Source organism: Ranitomeya variabilis, chromosome 1 (genome assembly GCF_051348905.1).
Source record: "Ranitomeya variabilis isolate aRanVar5 chromosome 1, aRanVar5.hap1, whole genome shotgun sequence".
In the NCBI taxonomy this organism is placed as follows: Eukaryota; Metazoa; Chordata; class Amphibia; order Anura; family Dendrobatidae; genus Ranitomeya; species Ranitomeya variabilis.
The window spans coordinates 790,747,624-790,768,577 of record NC_135232.1 but is presented as its reverse complement, the minus strand read 5'-3'; the positions used below and the strand labels follow the sequence as shown (position 1 = coordinate 790,768,577).

Sequence of the window (20,954 nt, the reverse complement as noted above, 5' to 3'; positions counted from 1 at the left end):
ATTCCTGAAGAAATCCTGACGTGTGCACATACCCTAAACAACAATCACAAGACTGATTTCATCAACTAAGGTATCATTTTAATCAGTATATACACTGCTAAAAAAAATAAAGGGAACACTTAAACAGAATATGACTCCAAGTAAATCAAACTTCTGTGAAATCAAACTGTCCACTTAGGAAGCAACAACTGTTTGATAATCAATTTCACATGCTGTTGTGCAAATGGAATAGACAACAGATGGAAATTATTGGCAATTATCAAGACACACTCAATAAAGGAGTGGTTCTGCAGGTGGGGACCACAGACTACATCTCAGTACCAATGCTTTTTGGCTGATCTTTTGGTCACTTTTGAATGTTGGTTGTACTTTCACAATCGTGGTAGCATGAGACAGACTCTACAACCCACACAAGTGGCTCAGGTAGTGCAGCTCATCCAGGATGGCACATCAATGCGAGCTGTGACAGGGTTTGCTGTTTCTATCAGTGTAGTGTCCAGAGGCTGGAGGTGCTACCAGGAGACAGGTCAGTACACCAGGAGACGTGGAGGGGGGCCGTAGGAGGGCAGCAACCCAGCAGCAGAACTGCTACCTCAGCCTTTGTGCAAGGAGTAACAGGAGGAGCACTGCCAGAGCCCTGCAAAATGACCTCCAGCAGGCCACAAATGTGCATGTGTCTCCACAAACGTTTAGAAACCGAGTCCATGAGGATGGTGTGAGTGCCCGACGTCCACAGATGGGGTTGTGCTCACAGCCCAACACCGTGCAGGACGCCGGGCATTTGCCACAGAACACCAGGATTGGCAAATTCGCCACTGGCGCCCTATGCTCTTCACAGATGAAAGCAGGTTCACACACAGCACATGTGATAGACGTGACAGAATCTGGAGACGCCGCGGAGAGTGATCTTCAGCATGACCAGTTTGCAGTGGGTCAGTAATGGTGTGGGGTGGCATTTCTTTGGAGGGCCGCGCAGCCCTCCATGTGCTTGCCAGAGGTAGCCTGACTGTCATTAGGTACCTAGATGAGATCCTCAGACCCCTTGTGACATATGCTGGTGCGGTTGGCCCTGGGTTCCTCCTAATGCAGGACAATGCCAGACCTCATGTGGCTGGAGTGTCAGCAGTTCCTGCAAGATGAAGGCATTGAAGCTATGGACTGGCCCGCCCGTTCCCTAGACCTGAATCTGATTGAACACATCTGGGACATCATGTCTCGCACCATGCACCGTCGTGTTGCACCACAGACTGTCCAGGAGTTGGCGGATGCTTTAGTTCAGGTCTGCGAGGAGATCCCTCAGGAGACCATCTGTCGCCTCATCAGGAGCATGCCCAGGCATTATAGGGAGGTCATACAGGCACGTAGAGGCCACACACTACTGAGCATCATTTCCTTGTTTTGAGGCATTTCCACTGAAGTTGGATTAGCCTGTAACTTCATTTTCCACTTTGATTTTGAGCATCATTCCCCAGGCCTCCGTGGGATTAGTTGTGATTTACGTTGATTTTTAGGTTTTATTGTTCTCAACACATTCCACCATGTAATGAATAAAGATTTACAACTGGAATATTTCATTCAGTGATATCTAGGATGTGAGATTTTAGTGTTACCTTTATATTTTTGAGCAGTGTAGGTGGTTACTGTGCACAAACCTGGTGACAGGTTCCCTTTCGGTAAAAAAAAAAGCTATTCGTTTGGAATCTGCATACTCGTATTAACCTGAGGAATACGAGGCTTTATAAGGATGTCAGGGACAAGATCATAGACCTGCACAAAGCTGGAATGGGCTACAAAACCATAAGTAAGATGCTGGGTGAGTGGGAGACAACTGCTGGTGCAATAGTAAGAAAATGGAAGAAATACAAAATGACTGTTAATTGACATCGATCTGGGACACCATGCAAAATCTCACCTCGTGAGGTATCCTTGATCATGAGGAAGGTGAGAGATCAGCCTAAAACTACATGGGGGGAACTTGTTATTTCCGTCAAAAAAAAAAAAAATCTCTCTCTCTCTCTCTCTCTCTCTCTCTCTCTCTCTCTCTCTCTCTCTCTCTCTCTCTCTCTCTCTCTCTCTCTCTCTCTCTCTCTCTCTCTCTCTCTCTCTCTCTCTCTCTCTCTCTCTCTCTCTCTCTCTCGCGCGCGCTCTCTCTCTCTCGCTCTCTCTCTCGCTCTCTCTCTCTCTCTCTCTCTCGCGCTCTCTCTCTCTCTCTCTGTGCTGGCAGGGACATGCCCCTCTGTGCTGCTGGCAGGCACATGCCCCCCCTGGGTTACTACATGTCCCCCTGTGCTGCTGGCAGGCACATGCCCCCCCCGGTCACAATATGCCCCCCCTGTGCTGGCAGGCACATGATAAAGTAACAAACACTTAACTCACCTTCTGATAATGGCTCCATGCTCACAGCTCCTCGGTTGCGCTTCCTGTTTCCTAGGCATCAGATCATGTAACCTCATCACATGTCGGCACAGACACAGAGCAACTTAGGAGCTGGGAGCACAGAGCCATCATCAGAAGGTGAGTTGAGTGTTTATTTTATCACGTGCCTGCCAGCTGCACAGAGGGCATATAAAAGTGACCGGGGGGCCATATCCATGATAGGGGTGGGGGTTTGATGCAGGCACATGTAATATTTGCTGCTCCCCTGTGAATCAACTCGCACAGCTTCAGCACCGAGGTGATGGAGAGCTGGTGCAGTGAATATTACATGAGGCTAATGAGCGGGAGCACAGGACCTCCTGCTGTCTCAGCAGCCCGCAGGCAGCCCACCCCTGACACCACTCCAGAGCCGCCCCACCCCACCTCTACAGCACAGCACACCGATTCGGATTATAAGATGCACCCCCCCCCCCCCACTTTCCCCCAAAATTTGGGGGAACAAAAGTGCGTCTTATAATCCGAAAAATACGGTATATGTGTGTGTGTGTCACTGACATCTATATATCTATTCTATTCTAAACTGTCAGGCTGTGTTCACACGTTGCGTTTTTTTTGCTATAAAAATGCATAAAAAACGCATACATATGCATCCTATCATTTAGAATGCATTCTGCATTTTCTGTGCACATGATGCGTTTTTCCGCGAAAAAAAACACATCGCGGTAAAAAACGCAGCATGTTCATTAATTTTGCGTGTTTTTTTTCACTATATAATGCATTGGGAAAGCTCCAGAAAAAACGCGCAAAAAACATGGTAAAAATGCAAAAAAAAAAAAAACGCATGCGGTTTTCTTGCAGAAAATGTCCGGTTTTCTTCAGGAATTTTCTACAAGAAATTCTTACGTGTGCACATACCCTCACTCTGATTTTACTATATGCGGCAGATGGATTGCCGGCTTTTCAAAGGACATCAGTGCGTAAAAATCGGACAGCACTTGCATGGTCCGAGTGCTGTGCTTTTTTTTTTTTTTTTCCCCCTCACACCCATAGGCTTGCATTGGAGAGTCTTGTCCGAGATATGCCGCAAATCGCAGCATGGTGCGATTATTTTTTTCTTTTTCTGTCCTGATTAGAGCTGAAAAAATCGCAGATGAGATGTAAACCACTGAATAACATTGGTCAGAGTGCAGTCTTTTTTTTTTTTTTTTTTTTTTCAAATGAGGATGAGCCCTTGGGCCAAGTTCAGTATTTGTTCCACAATTGAGGAGCCACCCAGACAAGGGTGGGAATGAGCAGCCATGCAGACAAGGGTGGGAATGAGGAGCCCTGCAGACAAGGGTAGGGATTAAATGGAATCTGTCACCCCAAAAATCGTATATGAGCTAAGGCCACCGGCATCAGGGGCTTATCTACAGCATTCTATAATGCTGTAGATAAGCCCCCGATGTAACCTCAAAGGTAAGAAAAACAGGTTATATTATACTCACCCAGGGGCGGTCCGGCGCCTCCCATCTTCATACGATGACGTCCTCTTCTTGTCTTCCTGCCGTGGCTCCGGGCCTCTCTGACCTTTCCCAGCGCCTGCGCACTGCAGTACCTTGCCCTCAACAGGGCAGTCTAAGTACGCCTGCACCGGAGCCGCGGCAGGTAGACAAGAAGAGGACGTCCTCTTATGACGATAGGAGGCCCCGGACCGGACCGCGACGCCCATTGGACCCGAAACTAACAGAGACCGCCCCTGGGTGAGTATAATATTACCTGTTTATCTTACCTTTCAGGTTACATCGGGCTCGTGTTTAAGATTAAGTGCTAAATTTACTGTAGTAAAATGGTGACATCAGGCTTTTAATCATTATCATGATACAATAATCAAGCCATTTAGATAGGACATAAAATATTTTCCCGTCTCCCATGACAGCACACCTGAGAGAGGGATCCGCCCAGTCAGGACAGGAAACCTACTGAAATAAAAGGGCGGTACCTCTCCCTCGCTTCAGTTGGGTTTCCTGTCCTGATGGGAACCCCTTGTGCTGAAGAACGGCGGTTCATTTCTGTTGATAGAAGATCCACTTACCCGCTCCTGTCCCGGCACTGGAAGCACAGGCAGGGCGTTTAACAAAAGAGAAAAAATTGGAGTGACACAATCCACTAAAATTAAGTAAAATCCAAAGAAATTTATTTGAATAAACAATTACATGTATGGCATTTTAAAATGTGCATAACAGCATATAAAAGGGCCTAAGTTGTGTTTAAAACAGAGACTCAGATGCAGCACCACATGCGGACCGACCAGACACCACGGTAAGAAACACCATAAAAAAGTAGATAAATAAATAAAGTGCTCGTGCAACTCAATAGTTAATCCTTTAGTGTGCTACTCCCAGGGATAGCCATAGAGGAAGTCAAAATGACTATTAATCCCAAATATATTCTCAGTGCCTTCCCATAGTAAGCATGCATACAATTTCAATAAAGTGGTTAATTCTCACCCATTCCGTGTCAGGTCGGCCGCACGTGTACCCCTACGCGCGTTTCGCGTGGGCTTCTTCAAAGGGGGGCCCCCCCTTTGAAGAAGCCCACGCGAAACGCGCGTAGGGGTACACGTGCGGCCGACCTGACACGGAATGGGTGAGAATTAACCACTTTATTGAAATTGTATGCATGCTTACTATGGGAAGGCACTGAGAATATATTTGGGATTAATAGTCATTTTAACTTCCTCTATGGCTATCCCTGGGAGTAGCACACTAAAGGATTAACTATTGAGTTGCACGAGCACTTTATTTATTTATCTACTTTTTTATGGTGTTTCTTACCGTGGTGTCTGGTCGGTCCGCATGTGGTGCTGCATCTGAGTCTCTGTTTTAAACACAACTTAGGCCCTTTTATATGCTGTTATGCACATTTTAAAATGCCATACATGTAATTGTTTATTCAAATAAATTTCTTTGGATTTTACTTAATTTTAGTGGATTGTGTCACTCCAATTTTTTCTCTTTTGTTAAACATTCTGGGTGGAGTGTTTCCATGGCTAATGCCTGAGGTGGCCGGGATATATAGGCTCACGGCCACTGATATTTACAAATCACTATATATTAATTGTCCTAAAGGTCATTTTTTGTTTGCAAGCACAGGCAGGGCGCCTGTATGTCGGCCTTCAGGAGCGGTAGCGCCGTTCGCAGATCCCATAGGGCTTTTGCGCACGTGCGGGCGTCGGTCCGGCACAGTCCGGACTCCTGGGGCCGGTCTCTGTCCGCCACGCCGCTCTCTCCCCCTCAGCTGGGCCACTTCCGGGTGCGCGGCTGACGTTGCGCGCAAGGTACGCTGGGAGTGGGCGTGCCCGCGTGACGTCAGTCCGCCTCAGATTCCGGTGCCGTTTGTGGTCAGCGGGTGGTGAGTGATCTACGTGAATGTCACCCTGGTGGTAATGGGCTACATTTTCTGTTTACTTGGCAGGCGCCGAGGAAGGCTAGCTCCAAGACCAGGAATAAGGAATGTGCCCTCTGTAGAGCTCCGTTGGCAGTCCAGTGGCAGAAAAGTCTTTGCATAGATTGTATTCAAAAAACCATCCAGGAAGAAACCCCTGACTTTGCCTCTAGTCTTAGGGCAATAATTAGAGCTGAAGTAGAAGGCTCTGTTAAAGCGGCCCTTAAGAAAAAGGGTAGTAGAGACCCAGAACCGGTTTCCGCGTCGGAGGTTTCTCATTCTGAAGAGGAATATCAGGAGGATCCATTATCTCCCTGCTCCTCCGCCTCTAAGTCCTCTGGCTCCTCTTCAGATAGTGATATTGGGGGGCGTCCATGCTTTCTCACGAGAACATGGACAAACTGGTTAAAGCCGTTAGAGCTTCTATGGGCCTAAAAGACGAGAAAACAGCCAAATCCCTGGAGGACATTATGTTCGGAGGGTTGGAGGAAAAAAGAAAACGTACGTTTCCCGTTAACTCCAAAATAAAGGCCCTTATTGAAAAAGCCGGAATAATCGGGTAATCTGCCCTCGGCTTCTAAAAGACGGTACCCCTTTGAGGAAAAAGATTCAGAGACTTGGGATAAAGTGCCTAAAATTGATGGCGCAGTAGCAAAATCTTCTAAAAAGCTATCCCTTCCCTTAGAGGACTCTGGGGTATTAAGGGACCCCTTAGATAAAAAGGCGGACGGTTTCTTAAGACACACTTGGGAAGCAACCGCAGGCGCTCTGAAACCTGCAATTGCAGGAACCTGTGTGTCTCGTTCCCTTATTGTTTGGTTACAGCAAATAGAGGAGCAGTTGACATCTAAAGCTCCAAGAGACGAAATTTTATCTAATGTGACTATGGCTAAAGGGGCGGCCGCCTTTATAGCAGACTCATCAGCAGATTCCGTAAGGCTGGCGGCCAGAGCTGCAGGTTTATCCAATGCAGCTAGGCGTGCTCTCTGGTTAAAGGGGTGCCCGGGAGACCTGCCCTCAAAGAATAGACTCTGTTCTATACCATGTGATGGCCATTTCCTCTTCGGTAAAAAGTTGGAGGACATTCTGGAAAAAGCCGGTGACAGGAAAAAGGGTTTTCCTCGCTTTCCAGTAGACTTTAGAAGGCCTTATTTTCGGAGGGGCAAATTTAGTAGGGGCCGCCCCCCGGGAGACAGAAGGGGCTGGGACTCCAGAGACAAAAGGGGATCTGGATATATGTTTAAAGGTTCCTCAACTTCAACTAAAAAGCCCTCCCAATGACGCCAGGCCAGTAGGGGGGAGGCTTTCATCTTTTTTCCCAGCCTGGGTAAACATCTCCCCCTCTCATTGGGCTCTGATGGTGGTCAAAGATGGCCTAAAAATAGATTTTGTTTATCCACCGCGACGGACTTTTATTTCAACACCCCAAAGAAAAACCCCGGAAGAGCAGCTAGCCTTGGAAACAGAGGTACTAGAGCTGGTTTCAAAACGTGTTTTGATAGAAGTCCCGCGGAGGGAACAAGGAAAAGGTTTTTATTCCCCTCTTTTTTTGATAAAAAAACCAGACGGGTCACTAAGAACTATCGTCAATCTAAAAAACCTCAATCAATCGGTGGTAAACTGTTCCTTCAAAATGGAGTCTGTAAATACAGCGATAAAACTCTTATTCCCACAGTGCTTCATGGCAGCTATCGATTTAAAAGACGCCTATTATCACGTCCCAATTCATCAAGATTTTCAAAAATTCCTAAGGGTAGCGGTTTATGTCCAAGGTTGTCTCAGGCACTATCAGTACGCTGCCCTCCCGTTCGGCCTGTCAATAGCGCCAAGAATTTTTACCAAGCTGATGTCAGAGGTCATGTCCTTCCTCCGCTCACGGGACGTGGTAATAGTTCCATATCTGGACGACTTCCTGATAATAGGGAACTCAGCGGCACACTGCCTGTCACAAATAGAAGAGGTTATGACGACACTAGAATTGCTGGGGTGGAAAATAAATCTTGCCAAATCAAGGTTGACGCCGGAGCCGGTTCAGTCCTTTCTAGGCCTGGTTCTGGACTCCGGGCGTCAGCTTTGTCTCCTACCAGAAAACAAGCTGGTCAAAATCCAAAATCTTGTGGAAGCAGCAATTCAACACCCTGTAATGACTTTGAGAAAAGCAATGTCCTTGCTGGGCTCTCTGACGTCCTGTATACCCGCAGTAAGATGGGCTCAGTTCCATCTAAGATTGTTGCAGTGGGAGGTCCTGTCGGCGCAAAAACTGTTAAAAGGGCGTTTAGAGGGCAAGCTGTGTCTTTCTTTGGGGGTAACGGATTCCCTAAAATGGTGGACCATAAGAAATCATTTAGCATCGGGGGTCCAGTGGGTAACTCCGATAGAACAGGTCATCACCACAGACGCAAGCGGTACAGGATGGGGAGCTCATTTAGGGACTCTCTCAGTTCAGGGATCTTGGTCCCATATAGAGTCACAACAGGCGTCAAATTTAAGGGAATTATGGGCCGTAGAAAGAGCTGTGAAACACTTCCTTCCCATCATTCAGGGCCACCATACCAGGGTCATGTCGGACAATCGCGCAGTGGTGGCATATATCAACCACCAAGGGGGGGACGAGGTCCCCTTCCCTAATGAAGTCAGCGTCTGTCCTCCTACAAATAGCAGAGCACCACCTGCTATCCCTCTCTGCTCTTCACATAAGGGGAATCGAGAATTCGAGAGCAGACTACCTAAGTCGCAAGACACTAAGGCAAGGGGAGTGGTCTTTAAATCCCCGGGTCTTTCAAAAGATAGTGCAGGCCTGGGGCTTACCTGTGATAGATTTGTTTGCCACTCTAACCAACAGGAAGGTAGACAGATTCTGTTCACTAGACCCGAGGGAGAATCCCTTCGCAGTAGATGCCCTGCAGATTCAATGGGATTTCAGTCTCGCTTATGTGTTTCCACCAATAGCAATGATTCCAGCAGTAGTGAGGAAAATCAGAATGGAACAAGCGAGAGTAATCTTAATTGCTCCATTTTGGCCGAAAAGACCTTGGTTCTCCCTCCTGAGACAAATGTCTATAACCGATCCGTGGATCCTACCAGAGATTCCGGACCTACTAACCCAGGGCCCAATATGCCACTCTCAGGTGAAGGGCTTCCATCTTGCAGCCTGGAATTTGAGAGGGCATTACTGAGTAGGCGGGGGTTTTCGCCGGGGTTAGTTTCCACCTTATTAAAAAGTAGAAAACCAGTAACATCTAGAATTTGTGGTAGAACGTGGAAAAAGTTTCTGGATTTTTCGGGGCAACCTTTGGGGGACAAGGCTCCTGTGGGTACCATCTTAGAATTTTTACAAGCGGGTTTACAACTGGGGTTGGCAACCAATACACTCAAGGTCCAGGTATCGGCATTAGGTGCTTTATATAATTGCAATCTTGCCTCCAATAGATGGGTATCCCGCTTTATTAAATCCTGTAGTAGGTCTAGACCGATAAAAATTCAGAGACTTCCCCCGTGGGATTTAAATCTGGTATTAAATGCTCTAACCAATAGTCCATTTGAACCCCTGCAGGAATCATCATTAAAGATACTCACTCTTAAAACGGTCCTCCTGGTAGCGTTAACATCAGCCCGTAGGGTGAGCGACTTACAGGCCCTGTCCGTCTCCCCTCACACGCAAATTTTTGATGACAGGGTAGTACTCAGACCAGATCTGGCATACCTTCCAAAAGTTGTACTTAAATTTCATAGAAGTCAAGAGATTGTGTTGCCCTCCTTTTGTAATAATCCTAGGAACCCAGGGGAGGCAAAATTTCATACACTGGATGTGAGGAGGGCTATTGTGCAGTACATAACCTTGACTAATCAGTGGAGAAAAGATCAATCCCTTTTCGTAGCCTTCCAGGGTAGTAGGAAAGGATATGGGGTATCCAAGGGTACTATTGCTAGGTGGATTAGGGAGGCTATTTCATTATCCTATGCTTCCTGTGGCGCCCCGATCCCTGATGGCATCAAGGCTCACTCCACCAGGGCCGTGTCTACTTCCTGGGCTGAAAAAGCAGAGGTATCGATAGATCAAATTTGTAAAGCCGCTACCTGGTCCTCTCCGTCTACCTTCTTTAGACACTACCGGCTAGATCTATCCTCCTCGTCTGACCTTACCTTTGGTAGAAGGGTGCTACAAGCGGTGGTCCCTCCCTAAGGTGGTTCTTTCTCCAAAAATCTCTCAGGTGTGCTGTCATGGGAGACGGGAAAACACCAAGGTTACTTACCGGTAGCCGGTTTTTCCGGAGCCCATGACAGCACCTGTATATTCCCTCCCTTCTCTTTTTCACCCTTTCGTGCGCACTTTTTAGCTGGGTGTATTTTGTTATATTTATAATGTGGTGATGGATTACCATGTACTAACCAAAAGGGCCTCTCATGCTCTGAAAACCAACTGAAGCGAGGGAGAGGTACCGCCCTTTTATTTCAGTAGGTTTCCTGTCCTGACTGGGCGGATCCCTCTCTCAGGTGTGCTGTCATGGGCTCCGGAAAAACCGGCTACCGGTAAGTAACCTTGGTGTATTTATTGGAAAACAACTTTAGAACAAAAAAACTTTTGCATATTTACAATTTATTATACACTATGCAGTAAGTGGGGAAAAAAACAGTCTTCAACAAAAACACTGAATAGCATTTGTGCAGTCTATGAATTTGTTACGAGAAATAGTATCTCCTCCATCAGATCCTCCTTCATGGATTACCTCACATCTGACCTAATTAAGACTAGAGAACAACCTCTCTACACTAACTTGAGTTGGTGGCGAAGCAGTAACTACATGGGCAACGTCTCTAACAATTTCAGCGTATAAAGGAATTGCCTCGTGCACAGTCAGTTTTGATGAACAATTGAACTCTTCTACTTTGAGAGCAAGTGAAAAATTTTGCTGAAATATGGTCAATCTGTTTTCTATGGGAGTGGAATTTTTTCACCTGCAGCAACGCTTTGCCTGCGCCATGTTGTCCAAATACTTGTCAAAATCAAAAACTTGCTCTTGGCTGTCCTATAGCCCACTCATCCTAACTGCTACCTCGTTCAAAGCTTCTTATTGACGCCATGACAGCACAACGAGAGAGGGGATCCGCCCTTCAGGGACAGGAAACCTACAGACTATAAAAGGGCGGTACCTCTCTCCCGCATCAGTTGGTTTCCTGTCCCTGACAGCGGAACCTCTTCAGGCAGGCCTTAAGAAGGTCGAAGATAAGAAGAAATCCCACTCCTGACAGGCCGATGCAGGTAGCGGGGGTCCCCTACCTCAGCCTGATCAGGATGCTGGAAGCACCACACGGCAGGGGGACTGTTTGTGTCGGTGACAGCAGGAGGAAGCAGCCTTAGGAGGATGGGCTGACTTCCGTGGTGGGCCGCAAGCGTACCTGGTGAGTATGGGGGTCTCTTATTCCTTGGTGCCGCATCTGCTGGGGCCTCTGGAGTCTGTCCGCAGCTTGCGGTGGGTGTCCGTGTCGGTCCGGGGGGTGCTTCCATCCTCGGCTGCTCGTCTGCTCGCAGGGCCTCAGTCGCGACCGGAAGGGACGTGTCCGGATGACACGGCGGGCGGCGCGAGCTGATGACGCGGCCGGGCATGCGCAGTAGCGCCTTTTCTGGCCGATGGCGGCGCTCCAGCATCTGGGTCGGGCTTAGCCTGAGGAGGAAGCGGCGTTCTCACTGGCCAACAGCGGGGGCGCGGCCCGGGAGAGGAAACCAGACCCTATTGGTATTCGGTACCGAATACGCCACCTGGAGTTCCTGCTGACCCCCATTTGGGGGCGGTACCCTGGGGGGCTTACTTAAGCGGTGCACGAGGGCTGCAGGGTGTTCCTGTCCACTGTCATAATGGAGTCACTGGAAGGAACACCGCAGCTGAGCAGACAGCAGCAGCAGCTGCTTCAGCAGCTTCAGGAATTGGAAGGGCCTCAGATGAGCTCCCAGCGACGCTCTAGTGGCAGTAGTCGCGCTGGTGGAGCTAAAGGGGCTCAGATGTCAAAACCAAAGTCCTCAAGTTGTAAAAAGTCACCGGCTACGAAGGACCCCCCCAACTACGGTACCACTCGTTACTGGGCTGGGTAAGTGATCTACGTGAAAGTTCACTTATTGATTATTGTTCCCCTTATATTCCCTCTCTCCTTACTAGGGAAGAAAATGTGTCACTAAAGGCAAACATAGGCAGTGTGCCGAATGTGCAGAGCCACTTCCAGATGGACATAAGAGGAGGTTGTGTAGATCCTGTATTCAACACTTAATAGAGGAGGAGGCTCCTGACCTTACTTCTACGCTAAGAGAAATGGTTAGGCAAGAAGTCAGAGGTTCCTTGAAGTCCAGGTCTCATAAAACGGATACCAAAAAAAGGAAGGAAGTGACATCCCCAGTATCAGATGTAGATTCAGACGACTCGGGTAAACTGAGTTCAGGTTCCCTCCCATCATCTTCCTCCTCAGACGATATGGAATCTAGTCGGGCCTGTCTGTCACTCGATAGGATTAACAACCTGGTCAAAGCGGTCAACAAAACGATGGGAATTGAGGAGACCCAATCAGAGTGCTCCATTCAGGACATGATGTTCAAGGGTATAGATCGGAAATCCCGAAGGTCCTTTCCAGTAGTGGATAAGATTAAGTCTCTGATTTCAAGGGAATGGAAAAAACCCGAGAGGAAGGGGTCATTTCCGCCAGCGTTTAAAAGGAGGTATCCATTCGAGGAGGAAGCATCATCCTCATGGGATAAGGTCCTGAAACTGGATGTGGCAGTGGCCAAGGCGTGCAAAAAAACCTCTTCCTTTTGAGGATTTAGGGAATCTGAAGGACCCACTGGACAGGAAAGCTGACATCTTCCTTAAAGGTGCTTGGGAAACCTCAGCTGGATCCCTGAGACCAGCAATAGCAGCCACTTGCACAGCTCGATCGTTGATGGTGTGGCTGGGTCACCTAGAAGATCAGCTCAAAGATAAGGTTCCCAGAAACGATATCTTATGTTCCGTGCCTATAATCCAGGATGCAGCAGCTTTCCTTTCGGACGCGTCGGCGGACTCTGTTAAATTAGCCGCCAGGTCCTCAGCTTTATCTAACGCGGCCCGGAGAGCGCTGTGGATAAAATGTTGGCCAGGAGACTTACAGGCCAGAACAAAGTTATGTAGCATTCCCTCCGAGGGGGCTCATTTGTTCGGACCTGTCCAAGATGAGCTATTGGAAAAAGCGGGGGATAATAAAAAACTATTCCCTTTCTTAGGAAGAACCTTTTATAGACTGGATTACAACAGAGGATGGTCTAACCGCAGAAGGTCAAACAGAGATTCGAACAGAGAGTCAACTAGATATGACAGCAACAGGAGAAGAGGTAGAGGGTTTATGTTTAATCCCTCTCGGGACCTTAAAGAACCACAATGACTGGCGGACCAGGTGGGGGGGTAGGCTTTTAGCCTTCTACCCGGCCTGGATACAAATCACTAATAGCCCATGGATTCTAAGTATTGTTGAAAAGGGCCTAAGGTTCGATTTCCACCATATTCCTCAGGACAAATTTAAATTGACACCCATCCGTTCTTCCTCTGCAGAACATTTGGCACTGGAATCTGAGGTTCGGGAACTTCAACAGAAAAGAGTTCTGATCAAAGTTCCTACAGAAGAAAGAGGTAGGGGGTTCTATTCCCCTTTATTTCTGGTCAAAAAACCTGACGGATCTTTTCGTACCATTATCAACTTGAAAGGCCTGAACAATTTTTTGTTGGTTCCATCTTTCAAAATGGAGTCTGTAAAGTCGGCAATAAAGCTACTCTTTAACAATTGCTTCATGGTTGTCTTAGACCTTAAAGACGCCTATTATCATGTCCCAATACACGTAGATCATCAAAAATTTCTTAGGATGGCGGTTTCACTTGCTGGCACAGTAGAACACTTTCAATATCAGGCACTTCCCTTTGGAGTCACGGTTGCACCCCGGGTATTTACAAAAATCATGGTAGAGGTTATGGCGCACCTGCATGGACAGAACATATTAATAATTCCACACCTAGATGATTTATTGATTGTGGGACACTCAGAATCACATTGCAAGGATCAATTAGAGAAGGTGGTAGTAGCGTTGCACAGGTTAGGGTGGATTATCAATCTTAAAAAAATCTCGCTTACAGCCCTTAAAAACACAGGAATTTCTGGGTCTTGTCATAGACTCTAGTCATCAGGAATGTCGCCTGCCAGATTCAAAAGTAACTAATATCCAACAGCTAGCCACCAGGATAATTAGCAATCCTTTAGTCTCCGTAAGAGGTGCGATGTCTCTTAGGTTCACTTACATCTTGTATTCCGGCGGTTCTCCGGGCTCAATATCACACAAGAGCGCTACAATGGGACGTCCTACATAATTCTCGTCGTCTAGGAGCTCATCTCGACAGCAAATTTTCACTTTCTACTGAATCTATTCATTCACTTACATTGCAAATTTACGTAGAGGGGTCCCTTGGACAAATCATGTAACTAGGATAATAACTACGGATGCTAGCCCCAAGGGATGGGGGGCACACTTAAGAGATAATTGGGTCCAGTGGCTATGGTCCCAGTCTGAACAAGACTCATCCTCCAATCTAAAAGAATTGTTGGCCGTGGAACGCGCTTTGAATAGTTTTCTTATACCCCTACAGGGTCGACACATCAGGCTTTTATCAGACAACCAGGTTAACCGTAGCCTACATTAATCATCTAGGAGGTACACGATCCAGTTAATTAATGGAGGTCGCGGATCGTATTTTTCAGATGGCCGAGAATCGTCTACTCTCTCTTACGGCTCTACACATAGAGGGAAGGCTCAATACCGTGGCCGACTATCTAAGCCGCAACAAACTCAGACAAGGGGATTGGTCACTAAATCCAACCATCCTCAATCAAATCGTACAGTTATGGGGATGTCCAGAAATAGACCTTTTTGCCAGCCGAGGAAACAAAAAGTTACACCAATTCTGCTCCTTAAATCCAAGAGACAACCCGTATGCAGTGGACGCTCTTCTAATATCATGGCGCTTCAGTCTCGCCTGTGCTTTTCCCCCTCTAAACCTAATTCCAATAGTTCTGAGGAAGATTCGGGAAGACAGGGCCCGGGTAATCTTGATAGCCCCATTCTGGCCCAGGAGGTCGTGGTTTCCTTGGCTGACGAAGATGTCTATCAGCCAACCGTGGATTCTCCCAGAATTACCAGATCTCCTCTCTCAGGGCCCAATTCTCCATCCCCGAGTAGCCAATTTACCCCTAGCCGCATGGAATTTGAGAGGTCTTTGCTAAGGGGGAAGGGGTTCTCTCAGGATCTGGTAAATACACTTCTAAATAGTAGAAAACCCTCTACAACAAACATCTATGTTAGGGTTTGGAAAAAATTCCTATCAAGTTCAGGGGCTCAGATTGACCAAAGACCCTGTATAAATCAAATTCTAGAATTTCTACTAAAGGGTCTAGAAATGGGCCTGGCCACAAGTACTCTCAGGGTTCAAGTATCGGCTCTGGGGGCGCTATACAGTTCTAACTTAGCCAGCAATCACTGGATATCCAGGTTCTTCAAGGCAGTCACTAGATCCAGACCAGTCATTAAACAAAAAATAGTTCCTTGGGATCTAAATCTTGTACTCTCGGCCTTAACGCAAGCCCCATTTGAACCTATTGATACTATCCCGATAAAAACCCTATCAATTAAAACAGCCCTCTTAGTTGCACTCAAGTCCGCAAGAAGGGTTAGTGATCTGCAGGCACTATCTAGACAACCACCATACATGCAGTTTAGGGAGGATAGGGTAATTATGAGACCTGATCCCCTTTATCTTCCAAAAGTTGCTTCAAAGTTTCATAGGTTACAAGAGGTTGTCCTACCTTCGTTTTGTTCTAATCCCACTAATGATATGGAACATAAGTTTAATTCCTTAGATGTAAGGAGATGCCTCCTTAAATATATTTCAGTTTCAGATGCCTGGAAATAAGATAACTCCTTATTTTTAGCTTATCAGGGAGTTAGAAAGGGTCTTAGAGTATCTAAAAACACTCTAGCTAGATGGATCAGGGAGGCAATCTCTCTCGCTTATTCAGCAGGTGGCATGGAGATTCCAGAAGGTTTAAAAGCACACTCCACTCGGGCCGTAGCAACATCCTGGGCGGAGAGATCAGAAGTGTCGATTGAAGACATATGTAAGGCGGCCACATGGTCTTCTCCATCTACTTTCCTTAGACACTACAGATTAGATCTGGGTAGTTCCTCAGACCTCACATTTTGGAGAAGGGTACTTGAGGCTGTTATCCCTCCCTAATCTTCCTTACTTCTCTGAAAGTCTCTCGTTGTGCTGTCATGGCGACTGAATAAATACGTAAGCTACTTACCGGTAGCAGTGTTTTTTCAGGAGCCCATGACAGCACCCTTATATTCCCTACCCTATTCTTTCTCGGATGGCTCAACACTTTCGTTTTTCCTTTAAAATTCCTCGTTCACTCGCATAATGAATTGTACCTAAGTTTATGCTGTGTCTGTGTTACTAACCAAGGGGGTCCTCTCATGCTCTGGAACCAACTGATGCGGGAGAGAGGTACCGCCCTTTTATGTCTGTAGCTTTCCTATCCCTGCAGTGCGGATCCCCTCTCTTGTGCTGTCATGGGCTCCTGAAAAAACACTGCTACCGGTAAGTAGCTTACGTATTTTCCTTTAGTAAGCTGTTGATCATCCAGCAATACACGATGACTCGGGTCCACATAAACAGCTGCCAGAAGAATTTTATTTTGTAATAACAGTGTCTCTCTCCGTTTAATTGAAGCAGCAATGCCATCTGCAATTAAACCTCCTCTTCGGGACAGACTAAACAACAAGTTCTTCCACTCCTTTATCAAAAAATGCCAGGAGTTAAATCCTCAGCTTGTAACTTTTTAGTCACTGTAAATGGGTGATGAAGCAATTCCTTCAATTCAGCTACCTGTGTCCATTGACCTGAGGGTGGCCATATCTACAAGGAAGGGTTTCAGCTCAAGCAATCGCTCATTTATTAAATAGGTGCTGCCCCATTGAGTGGCTTGATCCACAACTGCCCCTTTTCCAGCACGTCTCTTCAAGATGGAATCAATTTTAGGGGTTCTGACAGCAATAGCCAATTTCCTCACTTTGCTAATCAGAGTTCCAGCATGTCCCTCTTACAGACTATCTCTAATTGCCAGCTGCAGCATGTGCACAACACAGCGAATGAGATGAATAAGAAAGAGGTGTGAAGCAGCTTCAACAAGATAAACTAATTGTAAAGAATCATTTAGCTGTTCTTCTGTAGTAATATCTGTTTGTTCCTCTGTTATGGGAACAGGACTGTTGCCTTCCATCTCCAACATACTGAATGTGAAATGTTCTTCTAGCTGCTGTTCACCTTCATTTTTGTCATTCTTCAGTTTAATTGTACTTATCATGTTTGAAGCATTATCAGTTACAATAGCAACAACCTGTTCTTTTTTGAGTTCATAATCTTGCAGAACTTTTTCCACTAAGGTCTGGAGAAACTGGCTGCTGTGATGAGCTTTGGTATCTTTTACTGCCAGTGGTAACAATTTTTTTGTTGTCAAACATATCGAACGTTGATAGCAAAATGGTTCACTCTGTGACGTGTGCAGGCATCCATTTTAAGAAATACAAAGCGTCTCTTGAGTCTTTTTAAGATCTTCCTTTTGGTTAAGGGCTTCTTCAATCACTAATTTTCTAATTCTTTCTCTTTCCAGAGAATCACGAGGTTTGCAAGCCATTTCTCCTTTAAGAGCTGTAAAAGCTGGTCATGCAAATAATGTACACAGTCCTTCACAACAAGCTCGATAAGCTGTCTTTTAAACACAATTGCTGTCATTGTTGCAGTAACTTTGTCACTTACAACATATCTTGTAACTGAGGTTTGAGACGCTCTTTCCTCCTCCCTTGCCTGGCGGGAAGTGCTGTTCTCTGGTTTCTTGGTGCTGCTGTGATCTCTTTCCGTCACAGCTTCTGGGTGGCAGCGTTGTAAATGTCTTTTTAGATTGGAAGCTCATGAAGGAGCATTTTTACCACTGCTTGAGTATGCACTGATTTTGGCATCACAACATTTGTTTTCATCTGTGTCATACACAAAATGTATATTATCTTGAGTCACTGTGAAATGCTCAAATACAGCTGACTTCATAAGATGCTTCTTAGACATTTTGTAATTATGTAAATTCGCTCTCAAAATAATTTTGTCCTGTAAAAAAAAAAAAAAAAAGGTTTATTGTAATTCTTGCAAGAATAAGGAATCGTGCGCTGTATAATTTGGGATAGAAATAAAATAATCTTTGCATAAATCAATAGGACAGATAAGTATAAAGTTTGTAAAAATGTGTTGTTAAATAGCTTTACGCTGAACTTTCAATGTCAAGGCTTCACATCATATTTCTTCAGTCTATGAAGAGGGGAGGAGGGAGGGAGCATGTTTGTGCTGATTCACATTCCAGAACACACACACACACACACACACACACACACACACACACACACACACACACACACACACACACACACACACACACGTCCTCATCGATCCTGTTACTGTATTATATTCTATGTATAGTGTATATGAGCAGCTAATTTCTCCAAACATGAGCTAAGAGGAAAAACAAACTAAAACATCAAGCATACGGAGACAACATATACTGGACTATTGATTTATGCACAGTTTATTGAAAGTTTTAGGTATGCTTTAGGGAGTACTCGCCTTCTTTAATCCTGCTTTCCTGTTCACTCCAGAAATTCTGAGATGAATGTAGGCCTTCCTTCCCTGTGTGTTTATTTTTCCCCTTATCTGTAGAGGAGGAGCTTCACTACTTATGAACATAAACTGCAGCACAGATTCATCTGAGCTAGAAGTTTAGACCTTAGATCAGGAATAGGACAGACATTTATAGGACATTTCATAACTTTCCCAAAGTCTTATGAAAAAAATATTCCCCACAAACTGCATTGAACTACTGTACCCAATTTATTATCTATTTAAGGAGTCCTCATCGGTCCATTTCATACCGACTCCATGACTCCGACTCCACAGCCCTGGTGCTAATGCACTGCTATGTATAGCACAAGGGATCAGGCGATCTCCTCTTCAAGAACCCTAAGGGGAAAAAAAAACAAATGGAAAAAATCTCTGAAAATTTCCTTAGCGTAAATGGGTTATTAAAGGCTGTCAGGAAATTTGAAGTGTTTTTAAAAATACTATTGAAACTATTGACTAAAAAAAAACTTTACAATCCCATAACCATGATTTATACTTTATATATTGAATTTCTGCAGAGCAAAGAACAGCAGGAGAGGAAACCTAAGCTGCTTGCTGACAAAACCCATCGAATTAAGGTTAAAGAGGAGGAAAAACTTGCTAAAGAAAGGGCAAAGGAAGAAGCCAAGAAAAAGAAGGAAGAAGAGAGGGAACTAAAGGCAAAAGAACGGAAGGAGAAAAAAGAGAAGGAGAACCAGGAAAAAGCTGAAAAGCTTCGACTAAAAGAAGAGAAGAAAAAGGAGAAGCTTGAGGCAATAGAGTAAGTAATTTGCTTATAAATGCTGTGTTTTATAGTTCTGTTTAACTGCATTCTTTTTTTGCATTATAAACGTCATTACATGCATACTCTATGCACAGCAATGGATAATGTATAGAAAATTGTTCTTTGCGTTCTGCTACTTTAAAAAAAAAAAAAAAAAATGCAAATGCCATGTTTGCTCAAAAACGTGTATCTTGATTATTTTGAACCTTTCACTTTTTGAAAAGTGTTGAAAACAGCGGAAGGCCTCACCCCTCCCCCTTGCCCAACAGATTTATTATAATTTACGCACAACATTTAGTTTAAATCTAAGATGGCTGATACCTGCTAGATTTTATTTTTGGGGGCATTTCACTCCAGTGTGTCGCTGTGTACAGTTGTTCTGAGTGACACAAATTTTAATTTTCATAGATTGCTGCTTCACTGTTTTTACATCTTTTAATCAGCTGTTTCTATGGTTACTGAAGTACAATTGTAGAAATTACATATGTTTTTTTTTCTAAACATATTTATTAAGTTAATGCAAAGACTTAATATTTACAGTGTTGGCCCTTATTTTTCTAAATGTCTGCAATTCGCCCTGACGTGCTGGATATCCACTTCAGGGCCAAATCCTGACTGATGGCAATGAATTCTTGTCTAATCAGTGCTTACAGCATATTGCATTTTTTAAACCAAAGAAAAGACAATGTGTGCATGTTCCCTAATGAAAATAAATAAGTAAAAAAAAAAAAAAGTGCATTTAGCAAAATTTAATAAACACTGTTTTTGATTAAAAAACAAAAAAGCATAAAGCTGTCCCGCTGCGACAAGGTATACCCAATTGGGACAGTAACTACATTCTCTAATGTAAAAACTTACCCAGTGTGAGTAGTGGCAGAGAGTCACAGGGTCCCAACCCTGTGCATTTTCTGCATTTGTTTGTTCACCTGCTTTTTGAGGATTGACTACTGGTTCTCATGGGGATTGATATCTGGGGAGTTTTCTGGTCATTTACCTAAAATGTCAATGTTTTGTTGACTGGTCAACTTGGGTTTCAATTTTGCCTTGTGACATGGTGCCACATCATGCTGGAAAAAGCATTGTTCAGCACCAAATTGTACCTAGATTGCTGTCAGGGCTGTGGAGTCGGTAAGCCACAGTTGCGACTCCGACTCCTGGATTTTATCAGGTTCCGACTCCGAGTCCTTCATAAATGGCCAATTCGTAACAATAAATTTACTGTTGTAAAATATTAACATCGTGCTTATTCAGTTTCTCACCATCATATAAGTAATCAGACCACTTAGAGCAAAAACTATATTTATTAGAATACAATTAGAATATAGCAAATAACTTTTATAAACTTTTCTAAACTCTTGTAAGTAAATATGCAGTAAACACTTATGCAGTTAATAAGAAGAAAGCTATAAATTTGTCCTTAGAAAAAGTATTGCCTCTGTCAGATCCTCCTTCATGGATGCCCTCAAATCTGATCTAATTATTTTGAGAGCAGAGAACAACCTCTCTACACTAACTTGGGTTGGTGGCAAAGCAGTAACCACTCGGGCAACATCTCTGACAATGTCAGGATACAGAGGAATCGCTTGTTGCACTGTTATTTTTGA

The 20,954-nt window shown here is 45.0% G+C and overlaps 1 protein-coding gene across 2 annotated transcripts in view; it reads left to right on the top strand.

The window, feature by feature from the left end:
• The window catches only part of CHAF1A (chromatin assembly factor 1 subunit A), a 188,731-nt gene that overhangs the window by 37,800 nt on the left and 129,977 nt on the right, over window positions 1-20,954 (top strand). For both annotated transcript variants that reach the window (XM_077273072.1, XM_077273064.1), the window contains exon 4: window positions 19,106-19,347. In XM_077273072.1, the coding sequence (XP_077129187.1) occupies window positions 19,106-19,347 (242 nt within the window). The remainder of the gene's footprint in view (window positions 1-19,105; window positions 19,348-20,954) is intronic.